We start from the raw sequence: 19,526 nt of genomic DNA, 5'->3' as shown, positions 1-19,526 counted from the left end.
GAAAAAAAAAAATCATTCAGACAAAGCAAATATAATTAATCTTGTCAGCAAGAACGACACAAATCTGAGCATGTGTGTATCGTTAATAGAAAATATTTTGACCATGCCTCATGTTTTATTTCTTACATAATAATCATTCAATTATTTTGCCAATTTAGAGAGCAAGATTTTGACACTAACTGAGGAACTGCTGTAGGAGATATCAACTGGAGCTTTGATAAAGAAAAGTTGCAACATGTCCAAAAGCTCCACATGGATGTTAGTGCTGCATTCCACCAACTCATCAACAGGCATCAGGAACATCCATGATCGAGCCAGCAGTGTATCCACTTCCGCAAGATGACGATTTGCTTTCATGAGGTTCAGCATGGATCTGAAAAGATATGCCATATGTACCATGTTAATACTCACCAAATATTGCTAACAGGGGTTCTCAAATTTCTTTAAAAACCCTGCATGCATTAATTTGCATGTCCGCTCACCAAGCACTTTATTAGAAACACTACACTAAATACTGGGTAGAGCCTCCCTTTTCTCTCAAAACAACCTCAAATCTTTGTGGCATGGATTTTACAAGACTTTGGAAAAATTCCTTTGAGATTCTGGTCCATGCTGACATGACTGCACCACACAATTCCTACAGATTTGTTCAGGTGCACCTTCATGCTACAGATCTCCCTTTCCACCACATCCCAAAGGTGGATGCAGATCCAGTGACCAGGAAGGCCACTGAAGAACCCTGAACACGTTGTCATGTTCATGAAACCAGTTTGAGACAACTTTTGTTTTATGACATTGTGCCAGAAGTAGCACTTAGAACAGTTTTCCCAGGTAGCTTTCCAAAAGGGTAGGGTACCAAGAATTATCACGGCCAATTTTTCGTGCATCTACAGTGGTGCTTGAAAGTTTGTGAACCCTTTACAATTTTCTATATTTCTGCATAAATATGACCTAAAACATTATCAGACTTTCACACAATTCCTAAAAGTAGATAAAGAGAACCCAGTTAAACAAATGAGACAAAAAGATTATACTTGGTCATTTATTTATTGAGGAAAATGATCCAATATTACATATCTGTGAGTGGCAAAAGTATGTGAACCTCTAGGATTAGCAGTTAATTTGAAAGTGAGATTAGAGTCAGGGGTTTTCAATCAATGGGATGACAATCAGGTGTGAGTGGGCACCCTGTTTTATTTAAAGAACAGGGATCTATCAAAGTCTGATCTTCACAACACATGTTTGTGGAAGTGTATCATGGCACAAACAAAGGAGATTTCTGAGGACCTCAGAAAAAGCGTTGTTGATGCTCATCAGGTTGGAAAAGGTTACAAAACCATCTCTAAAGAGTTTGGACTCCACCAATCCACAGTCAGACAGACAGATTGTGTACAAATGGAGGAAATTCAAGACCATTGTTACCCTCCCCAAGAGTGGTCGACTAACAAAGATCACTCCAAGAGCAAGGCATGTAATACAACCCCGATTCCAAAAAAGTTGGGGCAAAGTACAAATTGTCAATAAAAACGGAATGCAATAATTTACAAATCTCAAAAACTGATATTGTATTGACAGTAGAACATAGACAACATATCAAATGTCGAAAGTGAGACATTTTGAAATTTCATGCCAAATATTGACTCATTTGAAATTTCATGACAGCAACACATCTCAAAAAAGTTGGGACAGGGGCAATAAGAGGCTGGAAAAGTTAAAGGTACAAAAAAGGAACAGCTGGAGGACCAAATTGCAACTCATTAGGTCAACTGGCAATAGGTCATTAACATGACTGGGTATAAAAAGAGCATCTTGAAGTGGCAGCGGCTCTCAGAAGTAAAGATGGGAAGAGGATCACCAATCCCCCTAATTCTGCGCCGACAAATAGTGGAGCAATATCAGAAAGGAGTTCGACAGTGTAAAATTGCAAAGAGTTTGAACATATCATGTACAGTGCATAATGTCATCAAAAGATTCAGAGAATCTGGAAGAATCTGTGCGCAAGGGTCAAGGCCGGAAAACCATACTGGGTGCCCGTGATCTTCGGGCCCTTAGACGGCACTGAATTACATACAGGCATGCTTCTGTATTGGAAAAACACAAAATGGGCTCAGGAATATTTCCAGAGAACATTATCTGTGAACACAATTCACCGTGTCATCCGCCGTTGCCAGCTAAAACTCTATAGTTCAAAGAAGCCGCCGTATCCAAATATGATCCAGAAGCGCAGACGTCTTCTCTGGGCCAAGGCTCATTTAAAAATGGACTCTGGCAAAGTGGAAAACTGTTCTGTGGTCAGACGAATCAAAATTTGAAGTTCTTTATGGAAATCAGGGACGCCGTGTCATTCGGACTAAAGAGGAGAAGGACGACCCAAGTTGTTATCAGCGCTCAGTTCAGAAGCCTGCATCTCTGATGGTATGGGGTTGCATTAGTGCATGTGGCATGGGCAGCTTACACATCTGGAAAGACACCATCAATGCTGAAAGGTATATCCAGGTTCTAGGACAACATATGCTCCCATCCAGATGACGTCTCTTTTAGGGAAGACCTTGCATTTTCCAACATGACAATGCCAAACCACATACTGCATCAATGACAGCATCATGGCTGCATAGAAGAAGGGTCCGGGTACTGAACTGGCCAGCCTGCAGTCCAGATCTTTCACCCATAGAAAACATTTGGCACATCATAAAACGGAAGATATGACAAAAAAGACCTAAGACAGTTGAGCAACTAGAATCCTACATTAGACAAGAATGGGTTAACATTCCTATCCCTAAACTTGAGCAACTTGTCTCCTCAGTCCCCAGACGTTTACAGACTGTTGTAAAGAGAAAAGGGGATGTCTCACAGTGGTAAACATGGCTTTGTCCCAACTTTTTTGAGATGTGTTGTTGTCATGAAATGTAAAAATCACCTAATTTTTCTCTTTAAATGATACATTTTCTCAGTTTAAACATTTGATATGTCATCTATGTTCTATTCTGAATAAAATATGGAATTTTGAAATTTCCACATCATTGCATTCCGTTTTTATTTACAATTTGTACTTTGTCCCAACTTTTTTGGAATCGGGGTTGTAGTCAGCGAGGTCACAAAGGACCCCAGGATAACTTCTAAGCAACTAAAGGCCTCTCTCACAATGGCTAAAATGTTCATGAGTCCACCATCAGGAGAACACTGAACAACAAATGGTGTGCATGGCAGGGTTGCAAGAAGAAAGCCACTGCTCTCCAAAAAGAACATTGCTGCTCGTCTGCAGTTTGCTAAAAAAAAAAAAATCACGTGGACAAGCCAGAAGGCTATTGGAAAAATGTTTTGTGGACGGATGAGACCAAAATAGAACTTTTTGGTTTAAATGAGAAGCGTTATGTTTGGAGAAAGGAAAACACTGCATTGCAGCATAAGAACCTTATCCCATCTGTGAAACATGGTGGTGGTGGTGGTATCATGGTTTGGGCCTCTTTTGTTGCATCTGGGCCAGGACGGCTTGCCATCATTGATGGAACAATGAATTCTGAATTATACCAGCGAATTCTAAAGGAAAATATCAGGACACCTGTCCATGAACTGAATCTCAAGAGAAGGTGGGTCATGCAGCAAGACAACGACCCTAAGCACACAAGTCGTTCTACCAAAGAATGGTTAGAGAAGAATAAAAATTCATGTTTTGGAATGGCCAAGTCAAAGTCCTGACCTTAATCCAATCGAAATGTTGTGGAAGGACCTGAAGCGAGCAGTTCATGTGAGGAAACCCACCAACATCCCAGAGTTGAAGCTGTTCTGTACGGAGGAATGGGCTAAAATTCCTCCAAATTGGTGTGCAGAACTGATCAACAGTTACCGGAAACGTTTAGTTGCAGTTATTGCTGCACAAGGGGGTCACACCAGATACTGAAAGCAAAGGTTCACATACTTTTGCCACTCACATGTAATTTTGGATAATTTTCCTCAATAAATAAATGACCAAGTATAATATTTTTGTCTCATTTGTTTAACTGGGTTCTCTTTATCTACTTTTAGGACTTGTGTGAAAATCTGTTGTTGTTTTAGGTCATTTATGCAGAAATATAGAAAATTCTAAAGGGTTCACAAACTTTCAAGCACCACTGTAAGATAAATTTTGCACACATGACTATAGACAAATATTCCATCATGCAAAATTAGCCATACTAGGTAACTATAAAAGGTAGATTACTTTTGTAAAATAAATTAAGCAAATCTGAAACTTCTTCATTCATTCATTATCTCTAGCCGCTTTATCCTTCTACAGGGTCGCAGGCAAGCTGGAGCCTATTCCAGCTGACTACGGGCGAAAGGCGGGGTACACCCTGGACAAGTCGCCAGGTCATCACAGGGCTGACACAGACACAGACAACCATTCACACTCACATTCACACCTACGGTCAATTTAGAGTCCCCAGTTAACCTGCATGTCTTTGGACTGTGGGGGAAACCGGAACACCCGGAGGAAACCCACGCAGACACGGGGAGAACATGCAAACTCCGCACAGAAAGGCCCTCGCCGGCCCCGGGGCTCGAACCCGGACCTTCTTGCTGTGAGGCGACAGCGCTAACCACTACACCACCGTGCCGCCCCTGAAACTTCTTAAACAGTTTAATACAATGCTTCATTGTAGAATTATAGTATTATTAATATTATTTAGTATAAATATGCAGGTGATTACAGAAAAATCGCACACTAATTGGTCAAGAAATTCAGACTATTTCTCCATAAATCACCTCAAGCGACTCAGCAAAAGTGCGGCCAATCACTTTGTCACTGTAAGTGAGGAAGAATTACACATTATGAAAGGAAACGCTGTTACTAAAAGCACTAAAGATGCTACCAAGTTTGGTCTAAAATTATGCAAAGGAAAAGTGGAAATGTGATTAATTTTATCCATTTCAGAACATAAGTATTTTATGTGACTCGGCATAGATAAGTGATACAAGTCTGTGCCACGCCTTTATTACATTTGTGTGCCGATTTTGAAGTTTGAAATAAAAATCGGATTAAAAATAATTAAAAAAAAATCACCCATGTATTCATACTTAATTACCCACCTCAGGCTCCATGAATATCACTTAGTGATATTCACTTCATCTTCAGCAAATAATTGTTAAAGGGATTCTCCAGCGGATTTATTCTCAAACTTATTTTAATTAAAAGTAGTCACAGATTAAAAATAAATAAATAAATAAAACTAATTTTCGGAGACCAAATTATGTTCGAGAAAAATGAATTTTCTTTAAAATGCCAGATGGGCTTGACGTATGCAGTGACATCATGTAGCAGTAGGGCTGCACAATTAATCATAATAAAATTGTGATCTCGATTCACACCTCTATGCGATCTCATTTCTAAATGACAACGGTTCTTCTGCATTTTATTATATCAGCTGCTTCAAAACAAGCACGCCTTTTCCCCAGGGAATCTCAAGTGCCCCATAATTCTGTCTTGTCTTTGCTTTCTCCCTCAACCAAAGGAAAGTCACGCTGTCACCATGTGATGCAGTGTCACAGAAAGGAGGCAGTAGAGGAGCAGAGCGAATGAGAGAGCGGCGAATGAGTGTGAGAGATAAGCAGAGAAAAGTTTGTGGTAAGGAAAAATAAGTTAAAGGGGGGGGGGGGCACAAAACAGCTGATAGTAGTGCAAACCAACTGAACGACCCCATTGTGCTCATACCGAAAAAAGGTTCCCATTCAGTGGTGTGGAAGTTTTTTGGATTCAGGCAATACGATGATAGACTGGTCCAGTTAGTTCAAAATGCAGCAGCAAGAGTCCTTACTAGAACTAGAAAATATGACCACATCACCCCCATCATATCCACACTGCACTGGCTCCCAATCAAATTTCATACTGTTTATAAAATACTACTATTCACTTTTAAAAGCACTGAATGGTCTCGCACCACAGTACCTGAGTGAACTTCTGGTCCTTTCTGACCCACCACATCTACTTAGATCAAAAGGTGCAGGCTATCTGTTGGTACCTCGTCTAGTGAAGGCTACATCAGGTGGCAGAGCCTTTTCTTACAAAGCCCCACAGTTATAGAACAGCCTTCCAAGTAGTGTTTGGGACTCAGACACAGTCTCAGTGTTTAAGTCTAGGCTGAAAACATATCTGTTTAGTCAAGCCTTTTGTTAATAGTGTTTGAGGTAAAAGGAGTAGATCTGGAGGGTCCTCAGACAGTGTGTTTTGGTAAACTGGGATGTATAGATGCTGTCAGTCCCCCACTCACTCGAGTTTGTTGACGGTGTAGTAGCTCTCAACAGCAAGACGTTTCAGTCTGCAGAACTGCCACTCTGAGTGTTTTTTTTCCCTTTATTGCACCATTCTGTGTAAACTCTAGAGGCTGATGTGCATGAAAATCCCAGAAGCAGAAGTTATAGAAATGCTCAAAGCAGTCCATCAGGCATGGGGGGGAAAAAAAAAAAAAAAAAAAATCACTGAAATCACATTCTAATGGTTGATGTGACCATTACCTGAAGCAACTGGCCCGTACCTGCATGAGTTTATGTAATGTACTGCTGCCACACAATTGGCTGATTTAGAAAATGAATAGGTGTTCAGGGCGTTCCTCATAAAGTGCTCAGATATTAGATTGTATATTGCTGTTTATTATACACACATTTTATTTATATAAAGAAAGAAAGCACAACTTTATTCATCACACACTTGTGAAATTTCCTCTCTGCGTTTAACCCATCTGAAATATATATTTTTTAAATTTATTTATGGCTAAAGATAATGGAATTTTAGTTCAATTGATCACGTATCAAAAGACAGCCAGGATATGGTTAAGTTATTCCATGAAATCAAGTCGTACATGAGCTGATCACCAACGAGGCGTCTAGTGTCGACTTGGCTATAAGCCATGTACAACGAGATTGAGTGGAATAATTATTTTATTCGATCCACATTCACTGGATTTTGGGAAACAGCATTTTTATTTTTTGCAAACTTGAGAAATAAAAACTTTATACAAAATGTCCGACAAAATCATTTCCACTTAGAATGTAAACAAACTGGTGAAATGACAGTAGCAATTTGTGAAAAATACTACAATAATAATTCTTGGAGAAAAAAAAAAAAAAGTTCTTACCATCAAAAACTTTGTCCACATTTTGTTGCTTTTTTGTATTTTTTGGGGTTTTGTTTTCGAGTAGAGTTTTTATTTCGTCCTCGGTCATTTCAGCAACACGCTCCACCATTTTGCTTTTCTCTACTCATGGTATACGAGCTGATAGTCTAGTAGTAGAGTAGCCAATCCGAGCACGCGATTGCTCATATCCAGTGAATGTGGATTGAATATCAAGCAATGTCAGTGGATAAAGTGTCAGTATAAATTAAAGGTAGACTGCCTTTCAGAGTTTTCACATATAGGTCATAAAAAGAATTTTCCCGGACACCCAGTTATTTTTGTTTAGTGGACCGAAAGCTCATCTCATCTCATTATCTCTAGCCGCTTTATCCTGTTCTACAGGGTCGCAGGCAAGCTGGAGCCTATCCCAGCTGACTACAGGCGAAAGGCGGGGTACACCCTGGACAAGTCGCCAGGTCATCACAGGGCTGACACATAGACACAGACAACCATTCACACTCACATTCACACCTACGGTCAATTTAGAGTCACCAGTTAACCTAACCTGCATGTCTTTGGACTGTGGGGGAAACCAGAGCACCCGGAGGAAACCCACGCGGACACGGGGAGAACATGCAAACTCCACACAGAAAGGCCCTCGCCGGCCACAGGGCTCGAACCCGGACCTTCTTGCTGTGAGGCGACAGCGCTAACCACTACACCACCGTGCCGCCCTGGACCGAAAGCTACTGAATTCAAATCACAGACTTCCAATTTTATTAGGTTTTTTTTTTAAAGAACAATTAATGAATTTAGGGCCACGTGGCCCCAAGTTCTCTGTTATTTTTTCCTGCTTCACCATGACCCAATTCAAGATACTACATCATTGCATCACATGGTGGGCTTTCCCGGTTCATGCAAGGCATTGTGGGATACAAATTTGAAACAGGAGAGAAAAATGGAGGACGTGAGTGTGCGAATGAACCCTGAAAGACTGACTACAGTAACGGAAAGCGAGAAGAAAAGACGTTATGTTGCGAAGGAAAGGAAACGCAGGACCAAACTAATAAATATCGGCCGTCAGCGAGCACCTCGGTGTGATCAGCTGTTCATTTAGCGACAGAATGATGGAGCTGTCAGTTCACGGTCAAGGTAAACCTGCACATGCACACACGGACTTCCTCTGTCTGCTTGACTGCGTGAAGCGAGCAATTTCATGCACATTTTTTACTAGTGAAGCCCCTCAAATTAACTTCCCAGCCACAGAATAGCCTGTTATTTTGTGAGATATTACAGAACTCGAAAGGCCATCTCTCTTTAAGCAATGTTTGTGACTCAACAGTAATGTGTTACAAAATGTTATGAAATGGGTCAGAAAAAAGTACCTTCTGTCTTGTGAAGATAATGGCTTTGCATAGGCTAATTTCAGTCCTTGTAGTCCAGCCCATGCCTGTTCATTTTTTGGGCTCACATTGAGTGAAACAGGTTCAAATGGTTTTGAAGTTCCTTTAAGAAGATGCAGAAATGGAATTGCAACAATCCATCGTGTCATCCCTTCTCCCTTCACCATGTTAATCAGGTCCACCAACGTGTCTGGCAAACTAGACAGTTAAAAGATAAAGAACTGTTAATGGTCTAGTATAGGATTATTCATTTATAAACTTAAGTGAAACTAAAGATTCTGAACAGCGACAATTACCTTTCATTGCTTAACTATTAATTAGTTTATGGCAAAAAATAAAATCATTAGAAATGGTTATTTTGTAGTTTTTTTTCCCCCATGCTGTTTCAGGTTTAGAAAACTAGAATCACAGATTTATGGCCAGTGTTTTTCACCCTCTGTTTATTTGTTTGCTACAGTTCCCCCCCAAGTACTCAGTTTGGTCCACCAAAATACTCTTCTAGGTCTGAATCCGGACCACCATCCGACAGTTGACAATCCCTGGCCTAGTAAGTTCTGAGGTAATTACCTTGAATTGGTTGGTTTCTACCTAATATTTGCTGGACTAAATTTCACTCAAAGGGGACCTGCCATGAAGAGCTCACTTTCAGTGCTTGTGCACATACATTTGGGGACCTGGAGTGCCGACCATCCCACAAACGCTAAAATAAGACAACCCAGTCAGTTTCTTTAGGGCTGCCTTTTCTTTTTTTTCCCTGCCTTTATCCATTTAGTTTTTGCCTTTTAGCCTTTACTGGCATAATTTCAAACCACTACATTTGTACGAGTGCACTAAATAGGGAGTATAAACCATTATTTCATACTTTGTTATGCACTTGTCTAGGGAATATGGTGCAATTTGGAGCTCAGCCAGTGAGTGAGATAACTTCACTCTGAGTAACATCCAACTCGGTCATCCACACCCATAGATTACATTAGCCAATCACAGCGAAGCTAATTATGTTTAATTTTAAAAAGGCACACCCCCCAAAATTTTAAAGTACACCCCCAAATCACCCTGTTTTATCCTAACAAGTTTTTATACCATGAGGGAAAAAAAAGAACCAATGCATTTTTTTTCAATAAAACAAAGCTCACAAACTTTACAAAAGCATCTCATGGAATAATATAAGATTGTGTCATGAGAAAAGTGTATGTCATGAGACCTTTAATGAAATAAATATATATTTTACACACACACACACACACACACACACACACACACACACACACACAAAAAAAAAAACTTAAAAAATAACCAATTTATACAACAAAAGTTAAAGATATATTAATAGGAATACATTTAAAATTTACAGTGTCTTGCAAAAGTATTACTCCCCCTTGGTGTTGGTCCTGTTTTGTCGCATTACAAGCTGGAATTAAAATGGATTTTTGGGGGGCTATCACCATTTGATTTACACAACATGCCTACAACTTTAAAGGTGAAAATTGTTTTATTGTGACACAGGAAAAAACAAAAACGAGTGTGCATAGGTATCCCTCCCAAGTCAATACTTTGTAGAGCCACCTTTTACTGCAATTACAGCTGCAAGTCTCTTGGGGTATGGCTCTATTAGCTTAGCACATCTAGCCACTGGGATTTTTGCCCATTCCTCAAGGCAAAACTGCTCCAACTCCTTCAAGTTAGATGGGTTACATTGGTGTACAGCAATCTTCAAGTTATGCCACAGAGTCTCAATTGGATTGAGGTCTGGGCTTTGATTAGGCCATACCAAGACATTTAAATGTTTCCCTTTAAACCACTCCAGTGTAGCTTTGGCAGTATGTTTAAGGTCATTGTCCTGCTGGAACGTGAACCTTCGTCGCTGACTCAAACAGGTTTTCCTCCAGAACTGCCCTGTATCTAGTGCCATCCATCTTTCCTTCAGTCCTGACTAACTTTCCTGTCCCTGCAGATGAAAAACATCCCCACAGCATGATGCTGCCACCACGATGATTCGCTGTAGCAATGGCGTTCTCAGGGTGTTGGGCTTGTGCCAGACATGGTATTTCCCATGATGGCCAAAAATATCTATTTTAGTCTCATTTGACCAGAGAATCCTCTTCCATGTGTTTGGTGAGTTGGTCACATGCTGCTGGACAAACTCCAAACGTGTTTTCTAAAGCAATGACTTTTTTTCTGGCATTTCTTTTTTCTTCCATAAAACTCCACTCTGTGGAGTGTACAGCTTAAAGTGGTCCTATGGACAGACACTCCCATCTCCACTGTGGATCTTTGCAACTCTTTCAGTGTTATCTTTGGTGTCTTTGTTGCATGTCTGATTAATGCCCTCCTTGCCCGGTCTGAGTTTTGGTGGGCGGCCTTCTCTTGTCAGCTTTGTAGTGGGGACATATTCTTTCCATTTTGCTATAATGGATTTAATGGTGCTCTGTGGGACATTCAAAGTTTGGGATATTTTTATAACCCAACCCTGATCTATACTTCTCCACAACTTTGTCTCTGACCTGTTTAGAGGCTCCTTGGTTTTCATGCTGCTTGCTTAGTTGTGTTGCAGAGTCAGGGTCCTTCCAGAACAGGTTGATTTATACAGACATCATGTGACAGATCATGCGACACATGTGACACTTTGATTGCACACAGTTGGATCTTAAGTCAACTAATTATGTGACCTTCTGATGTTAATTGGTTGGACCAGCTCTTATTTAGGGGTTTCATACGAAAGGAGGTGAATACCTATGCACGCCCCAGATTTCTGGGTTGTTTTTTTTTCCCCATCTTAATTATTTTTTGTGTCACAATAAAACAACAATTTGCACCTTTAAAGTGGTAGGTATGTTGTGTAAATCAAATGGTGCTAACCCTCCAAAATTCCATTTTAATTCCAGCTTGTAATGTGATAAAACAGGACAAACACCAAGGGGGATGAATACTTTTCAAAACACTATATATATTTTTGACGCATCCAGTACAGTCAATAAGGTTTCATACAACTACAATCTGGGAGATACTGTCTCATCTCATCTCATTATCTCTAGCCGTTTTATCCTTCTACAGGGTTGCAGGCAAGCTGGAGCCTATCCCAGCTGACTACGGGCGAAAGGCGGGGTACACCCTGGACAAGCCGCCAGGTCATCACAGGGCTGACACAGACACAGACAACCATTCACACTCACATTCACACCTACGGTCAATTTAGAGTCACCAGTTAACCTAACCTGCATGTCTTTGGACTGTGGGGGAAACCGGAGCACCCGGAGGAAACCCACGCGGACACGGGGAGAACATGCAAACTCCGCACAGAAAGGCCCTCGCCGGCCATGGGGCTCGAACCCGGACCTTCTTGCTGTGAGGTGACAGCGCTAACCACTACACCACCATGCCGCCCTGGGAGATATTGTATTCAATGTTTAAAGACTGAAAGTGCACTCACCTTTTCAAATATGAAAATGACTCTTGGATGTTGGTCCAAAAGGGGAGAAACTCGGTTTTAGGCAGATTTGGCAGACAGAGGGCAGAGCAAAGACGATTAAGTTCCCCCCCTTCTAGCTTAAGGTCATATTGCTTCCACAAGTACAGCATAATGGCCGCAGCCTTCAGAGGTTGCTCGATGTATTCACTTTTTTTTGATGCACCATCCTTCTGCAGTTCTGGAATGACGTGTTCAACCATGAAGTTCTTTAGGAGCTTACTTACCTAATATAAAAATGTATAACAATAGCACGCATTGTTATTATTCAAGGATGGAAATAATCTAGTGGTGTCCAGTGATGTGGTGTCCAAATTACATCAGTAATACTCACATCTTTTTCAGTGTAATTCAAGGTGTCCCACTTTTTCTCCTTCTCTTCAAAAACAAAAGGGTTTCCATAGACATGATGAAACTGCTTGAGCTGTGTGACAAAGTTTCTGAGATTGAGATCACTCCAGCTTCTGAGGAAATCAAAGATTGTCTGAAGCATAACTTTTCCTGCAATCTCTCTTCCTTCAAGCACACTTTTCCTTTGTTCATGCCAAATGGTCTCCTTTATTCGTTTCAATATACTCTTAGATGGCTCTGCACAGATTATGTCATCATACTGATGCCATTCTCCTGCAATACATAAACAGACCAGACCATGTCCACAAACTGACCAGATTTTGATGCATGCCTTTTGAATATACTGAATAGATTTACTTAAACATACGTTATTGACTGTAAAAGATTTTGTCTCAACTAAAACACATTTAAACAAAACAAAACAACATGATAAATATAAAATGTATAAAATAAAAGTATTTAAATAGATTAATGCCAGAGAAGAACAAGTAATATTTATCATCTGATGAACGTTGTTTGTATTGTAGTGGTATAGTGCATTAGAGTAATGCTTGTTCACATTTTAGCTTGTATAAACTACTCATCTTTAAATGTTCTTAAAAAAAGTCAAGATATACACTATTATTAGCAAAATGTAGACTAGCCAAAATAGATATTTTAGCCTAGTTTCAACTATCTTTGGGAAACACTGGCTTATGAAAGATTTTACTCACCCTCTGCGTTTAGTAGACGTCTTATAACAAAAAGACATCTGTTTGTAGTTTCGCTCGAATCCATTTTGTAGATATATTCGTACTCATATTTCTCCTTTTTTTTCTTATATACCACATATTTGTAGGGTATCGACACAGCTTCTGCTTTGACCTTTGTAGACACCAGTCTCCCTTCTACAAGAAACCCATGTTCACCGAGATTCCTGAAACCATAATCAAGTTATTTCCATTGTACTTCAAAATGGAAATTATAAAAATAGAAGCTTGGCATTAGTAAAAAGATCAGCCTTACTGTGTCACAGACAGTTCCACCAGGTTGGTTTTCCAGTCACTAATCTGAGGGCCAGCCCTTATAAATATGCGGTCTTCATTTGGGTCAAACTTAAAATCTTTTGACAAGATGGCGTGAAAGTAAATGGTCAGTCTCTCACTTGAGGAAAGCTGCTGAGTTGAAGTGGGAATGCTACAATTTATCAGAAGAGAGAATTAGTAAACTAGAAAAAAAAAATTATTTTTATAGATAGACAGACAGACAGACAGACAATCCACTATACCTGAACAAAAACGATAAGTCTTTCATAAACTGGATTCTAAATACCTCTTTGGAGGAACATCTTTCCTTCTGTCTGTCTCTTCACTTTTGTTTTTGTTAGACTCTGGACTTTTCTGGCCACTCAAAGCATCTCCTTCCCCATGAGCAGACTGCAGAAGCTGATTATTTTCCTTCAACTGTGGATCAACACTGGAGTCTTGACTCTTGACCTGAGCATGAAAAGAACCAGCTTCCATTTGATTCATCGCTCAATCCATTATAAACCATAGATCACATGAAATGTATTAGCATATTTTAAAAAGAGTGTCAGAACTTTACCTCAGGTTTGCTCTGTGGGCCAAACACCATTCCAGATTTCTTTTCTTCCTGATTTCGTCCCTTTGTTTTCTGTGTGCCTGGCCCAGCATTAACAGATTGATCAACATTGGCATTCTGATCCAGAATCGGTTGAGTCTTGCTAGATGCATCATTCTGGCTTTGTGCTTTCTTAGAAGCATCTTTCTGGGGCTGCGTCTTGTTAGAAGCATCTTTCTGGGGCTGCGTCTTGTTAGAAGCATCTTTCTGGGGCTGCGTCTTGTTAGAAGCATCTTTCTGGGGCTGCGTCTTGTTAGAAGCATCTTTCTGGGGCTGCGTCTTGTTAGAAGCATCTTTCTGGGGCTGCGTCTTGTTAGAAGCATCTTTCTGGCTTTGCATGTTGTTGTTAGGTTCATCATTCGGATTTTGTGTCTTAAATGCAACTTTCTGGACCTCATGCTTGGGTTGCTTTTGGTCACTCACCTGTTCTTGTTCCAGTGTTTTGGAAGCTGCTGAAAGTGAGCCATCACTGTCCAGATGAGTCGGCTCTTCATCACACGGTGATTTTTGGTCTTTTATGTCTCCTGGCTCAAGACAACCCTTCTCACCTTGTTCTCCTGAAGCCAGGTTCTCGTTAGCATCTCCCTCAGGTAAAGCAGGCCCCTCAAGTGTCATGGCATCACAAGTTTTTTCTTCTGATGGGTTGACAAGAGATGATCCAGGAGACACACTGGTCTGACTTTCAGCAGGAGCATTTGTATCTAAGCTTGCATCAGGAGTCTCGTCCATAGGGGACACAGATTCCTCACTGTCAGAGGACACGGCTTCCTCGTGTGTCCTCCCTACGTCTTTATCAGTCAGGGAGATATCGGAGAGATCAGAGGTTAAAGACGCAGGACCCAAATCTTTCTCCGACACTCTCTTTTTTTTCTTCTTTCTCTTTTTTTTCTGAGGGATTAGGGTTAAAAAAACAAACAAACAAAAAAAACACTCTTATAAAGATTGCATTTTATGGGAATACTGTGATAAAGACAACCAACTGCTCTGGATATATCTATTCTAATATCAAATACATAAGCCCATGAGGTTAAAAAGGAATACAAGGCCACCCTATGTGAAAAATGCCCAAGTACCTTTTTTTTCACATTCGGGCTGCCATCATTTGGCCTTTTAGGAGACCCAACTGTTGAACGATTGTTCAAGATTGAAGAGTCTGGGTTCGTTTCGGTCTTCATTTCTTCATCAGTTGCCTGTGGAATGACTTCAGACTGTGTCGATTCATCTGGGGCTTTGGTAGATATGACTTTGGTTTTATATTTTTTCATGATAAAATGAAAAAGACCAAGTGACTGATCAGATTTAAGTACAGCACTTCCATCACATTTCTGCTAACTCCTTTGCGTGAAATACACCAGTTCATAGGAACTATTTATTAAAGAGAAATATGTATTTGTTTAACTTACTTTGGGCTTTTTCTGGGAGTTGTGTTGTTAGTAGCATCCCACACTGACTGCAAAACCTTGCTGTCTTCTCTACAGCAATATGATCACACTTTGGGCACTTCATCCTTAAAAAAAACAAAAAAAATGTGTAAAATATAAAATCAGGATCATTTATCACAAATTCTAGTGAGAAACATACATGCAATAGTTTTCTTTTGCTGGACTTTGTGAGAGTGACCATTTCCTCTCCAATGAGCTGATTTTAAAACCTATACAGGAATTAGTTGCTGGAGTGACCCTTTCTTATAACTGCTATTTCCTATGAAACATCTCATTCTCATTATCTCTAGCCGGTTTATCCTATTCACACTCACATTCACACCTACAGTCAATTTAGAGTCACCAGTTAACCTAACCTGCATGTCTTTGGACTGTGGGGGAAACCGGAGCACCCGGAGGAAACCCACGCGGACACGGGGAGAACATGCAAACTCCGCACAGAAAGGCCCTTGCCGGCCACGGGGCTCGAACCCGGACCTTCTTGCTGTGAGGTGACAGTGCTAACCACTACACTACCGTGCCGCCCCTTGATAGACGCAATATAGAATTAATTACATACTGATAAAACTCCCACATACAGACAAGCTACAAATTGTAGTTAAAACAACAAGTGGCTTAGTAAAGTGTTGGGCCATTACAAGACACCAGAACAACTTTAAAGGGTACCTGCAGGCCCGCCGACGGGGGGGGACAAACGGGTATGTTGTCCCGGGCCCAGGAATGGGGAGGGCCCAGAACTGGGCTCTCATGAAGTTGCGATTAAATTATTTTATTTCACTTCAAAATGTGTTGATTTGGGGGAGAAATGTGCTATATTTGCATTCAATAAATTACTTCTAGATCTTTTGCCTTTATTGTCTTTGAAAAAGGCGTCAAGAACCCCCTACCACCCCTAATGCAAAAATGGTTTGGTCTGACTCTTTGATTAAGGGAAAAAAAACGACATCGTTCGATCATAGCGCTTCGACAATCAGCGTGCGTGCCATTTGCCAACATGCACAAGTCAGGAGCACAGAAAGGAAAAGAAAAGAGAAAAAGAGAAGAAGAAACCAAGAGACTCAGGGGCTCACTGCATAAATATTTTTAAAAAGATTCGGATGATGCAGCAGGTACTAGCAAAGGCAGTGGGGCAGCTGAGCCAGGTAAGACACAGCCAACTTTTTCCAGCCCCGTAAAGTAACCCCAACCGCAGCACGCAATTCATGTTACAAACGAGGGGAGAGCAAGTCACACTGAACACCATATCAAACGCACAGGGCATTGAATCATTTCATAACCACAACGGCTTAATAACATTGTGTTTCATATATCTGATTGAAGCTAAGAATATTCACATTAGCCCGCAATCATATCCCGCTGTTTCTCGAGCGGTGTGGTGTTCTCTGCTTTTCACACTGGACAGTACGCACGCACAGTATACCATGTTCGCCCCCAGCCCTGCCTGAAATCCCCCGTACATCGCTGCTCCTTCAAGAGCACCCCAATCGCGTAATTATAGTAGACTATCCACGAGTTTAGGAAGGCATTGCGGGGGCTGTCGCATGCAGGCTTGGAGCGTAACGGAATACATTTAATGGCGTTCGGTTAAAGGATACAAAATAACAGTAACCGCTTATTCCGTTACAGTACAGGGGGGAAAGATTCAGTGAAATTGGGGATTACTTCACAGGATCACAATGTGTGTGAGGTTGCTGGTTTTGGGCTTTTTTTTCAAGCCTGCATTTTACATTGGCTTTTCGTTTGCTACCTGCGCTCAAACATGTCACAGGAGAGGCTCAATGGGCTGGCAATGCTCTCTATAGGGCACGAACTTGTGAAAAAGCTGGACTTCAATGACCTTATTGACGACTTTGCCACAACAAAAGTCCGGCGCATTGCATTTTGCACCTGAATAGTTGCAGACTAAGGAAATGTTAAAATGTTAAAACTGTAAAAATGTTGAAATGCTAAAATGAAATGGTTGTTGACCGGCTGAATGGTTTTTGAATACCTGTCATTTAAGGGTTGGAGTGAGTAGAGACTGGGATAAGAGAGGTGGGTGTGGGTTGGCCCGTGGGGGGGGGGGGGGGTGTTAGGGAGGGCCCATTCAGAGCATTTTGTCCCGGGCCCAGCCAAAGCTGTCGGCGGCCCTGGGTACCTGTAGTGAATTTTAATTACTAACCATTTCAAAAGATCATGTATGATACCAGTGGTTCCGTCACGTAACGTTCGTCATAAGCTCGTCAAGTACACGTGAGTTTTAAGTCACTGCTCCGCCAGTCAGGCATGGTCAGCGACATGTTTCCTCCCTCATGGGCTATTCTGGCAGCGGTAGTGACACACAGTCATTGGTTTGTCCGATTGGCTGGGCTGCAGTGGACTGGTCACTGACCCCATGCTGCAAACACCAGTTTAAGATAATACATCAACCGATCTGCTCATAAGAAATAGAAGAAATATTTACACTTACTCAAGCTGATCTTTGGCTGGATCGAGATGAAGTTAAAAAAAATAATAATAATAATTTTTTTTTTAAAAAGGCTCCATTCATAATCAGTCACAGTTCTCCAGATTGAACCGAATCGCTGTCCTGAATCATGAACCGAATCATGAATTAAATCGCTGTCCTGAATCATCCGAAGCGCATAAAATCCATGTGCCAAGATTTACCTCCAAATAGCCTGAACTATGTCAGACAGGTTTTATCCTGTTTACGGTGGGCATTCCCACTGCAAAAGAGAAACCAATCGAAACCGAAAGAGTGAAAGTGATTATCATGCCGTTACCATGTGAATAGTCTTTTATGAATGTGGACGTGGGCGCTCCGACTCCGGTGTGACCGAGTAAGGTGACATGTTTTGTCTACATTCTCATCTCATTATCTCTAGCCGCTTTATCCTGTTCTACAGGGTCACAGGCAAGCTGGAGCCTATCCCAGCTGACTACGGCCGAAAGGCGGGGTACACCCTGGACAAGTCGCCAGGTCATCACAGGGCTGACACACAGACACAGACAACCATTCACACTCACACCTACGGTCAATTTAGAGTCACCAGTTAACCTAACCTGCATGTCTTTGGACTGTGGGGGAAACCGGAGCACCCGGAGGAAACCCACGCGGACACGGGGAGAACATGCAAAACTCCACACAGAAAGGCCCTCGCCGGCCACGGGGCTCGAACCCGGACCTTCTTGCTGTGAGGCGACAGCGCTAACCACTACACCACCGTGCCGCCCCATGTTTTGTCTAATTTAGGTAATTTAAAAACTAGAATATTGTTTGGGGGTGGCACGGTGGTGTAGTAGTTAGCACTGTCGCCTCACAGCAAGAAGGTCCTGGGTTCGAGCTCAGCGGCCGACAGGGGCCTTTCTGTGTGGAGTTTGCATGCTCTCCCCATGTCCACGTGAGTTTCCTCCGGGTGCTCCGGTTTCTCCCACAGTCCAAAAGGCATGCAGGTTAGGCTAATTGGCAGCACTAAATTGACCGTAGGTGTGAATGGTTGTCTGTGTCTATGTGTCAGCCCTGCGATGACCTGACGACTTGTCCAGGGTGCACCCTGCCTCTCACCCATAGTCAGCTGGGATAGGCTCCAGCTTGCCTGCGACCCTGAAGGACAGGATAACCAGCTACAGATAATGGATGGATAATATTATTTGGCAGTGGGCACATAGGAAAGTGTAAAGTTTCTGTCAGTATATTTATCATGCTTGTATGATAAAAAACTCAAAAGATATATCTCAATACATGATCTACTCATTCTAAACCTGTCGAGCTTCGCTGGCAAAGCTCTCGACCTCAAAGTACAACCAACTCTACTTGCACATAATGCCATGAAATAATAGATATGTGCCATAAAATAAAGATCTATTACAAGTATTAAATCTATATTTATTCAACATGTTCTGAAGTTACTTGACTGGGAACCTCGACCCACAGAACACTGCTTGTTTGCTCGCACCCGATAACCCGGAATCAACGACTGTACGCCACTTCCGGCCGGCAATGGCTGCTCCCCGTGGTTCTGCCTCCGTGGGCAATTCACTAAATAAAATTGTCCACAAAAGTGCTTTTACAGTGTTTTGTTTTGTTTTGTTTTTACTGAATGTGCATGTCTTTTGTCTATAAGCAATACATAAAGCATGATTAAATGTTGTAAGCATGACCAGTACCAGTACA

General features: G+C 41.4%; 1 protein-coding gene across 2 annotated transcripts in view; it reads right to left on the bottom strand.

The window, feature by feature from the left end:
• rnf213a (ring finger protein 213a) overlaps positions 1–19,526 on the bottom strand; it is a 131,610-nt gene that overhangs the window by 69,804 nt on the left and 42,280 nt on the right. Inside the window, exons 2-11 of one of the 2 annotated variants that reach the window (XM_060901392.1) lie at positions 15,332–15,435; positions 15,002–15,171; positions 13,893–14,816; positions 13,620–13,783; positions 13,314–13,484; positions 13,022–13,224; positions 12,292–12,581; positions 11,922–12,184; positions 8,474–8,689; positions 181–373 (exon numbers count right to left, since the gene is read on the bottom strand). In XM_060901392.1, the coding sequence (XP_060757375.1) occupies positions 181–373; positions 8,474–8,689; positions 11,922–12,184; positions 12,292–12,581; positions 13,022–13,224; positions 13,314–13,484; positions 13,620–13,783; positions 13,893–14,816; positions 15,002–15,171; positions 15,332–15,434 (2,697 nt within the window). In that variant the 5' untranslated portion in view covers position 15,435. The remainder of the gene's footprint in view (positions 1–180; positions 374–8,473; positions 8,690–11,921; positions 12,185–12,291; positions 12,582–13,021; positions 13,225–13,313; positions 13,485–13,619; positions 13,784–13,892; positions 14,817–15,001; positions 15,172–15,331; positions 15,436–19,526) is intronic. The other variant, XM_060901393.1, reaches the window with a different exon arrangement.

The sequence above is a fragment of the Neoarius graeffei genome, chromosome 20 (assembly GCF_027579695.1).
Source record: "Neoarius graeffei isolate fNeoGra1 chromosome 20, fNeoGra1.pri, whole genome shotgun sequence".
Classification (NCBI taxonomy): domain Eukaryota; kingdom Metazoa; phylum Chordata; class Actinopteri; order Siluriformes; family Ariidae; genus Neoarius; species Neoarius graeffei.
The sequence above is the reverse complement of the archived record's forward strand: the minus strand, read 5'-3'. Positions and strand labels throughout refer to the sequence as shown.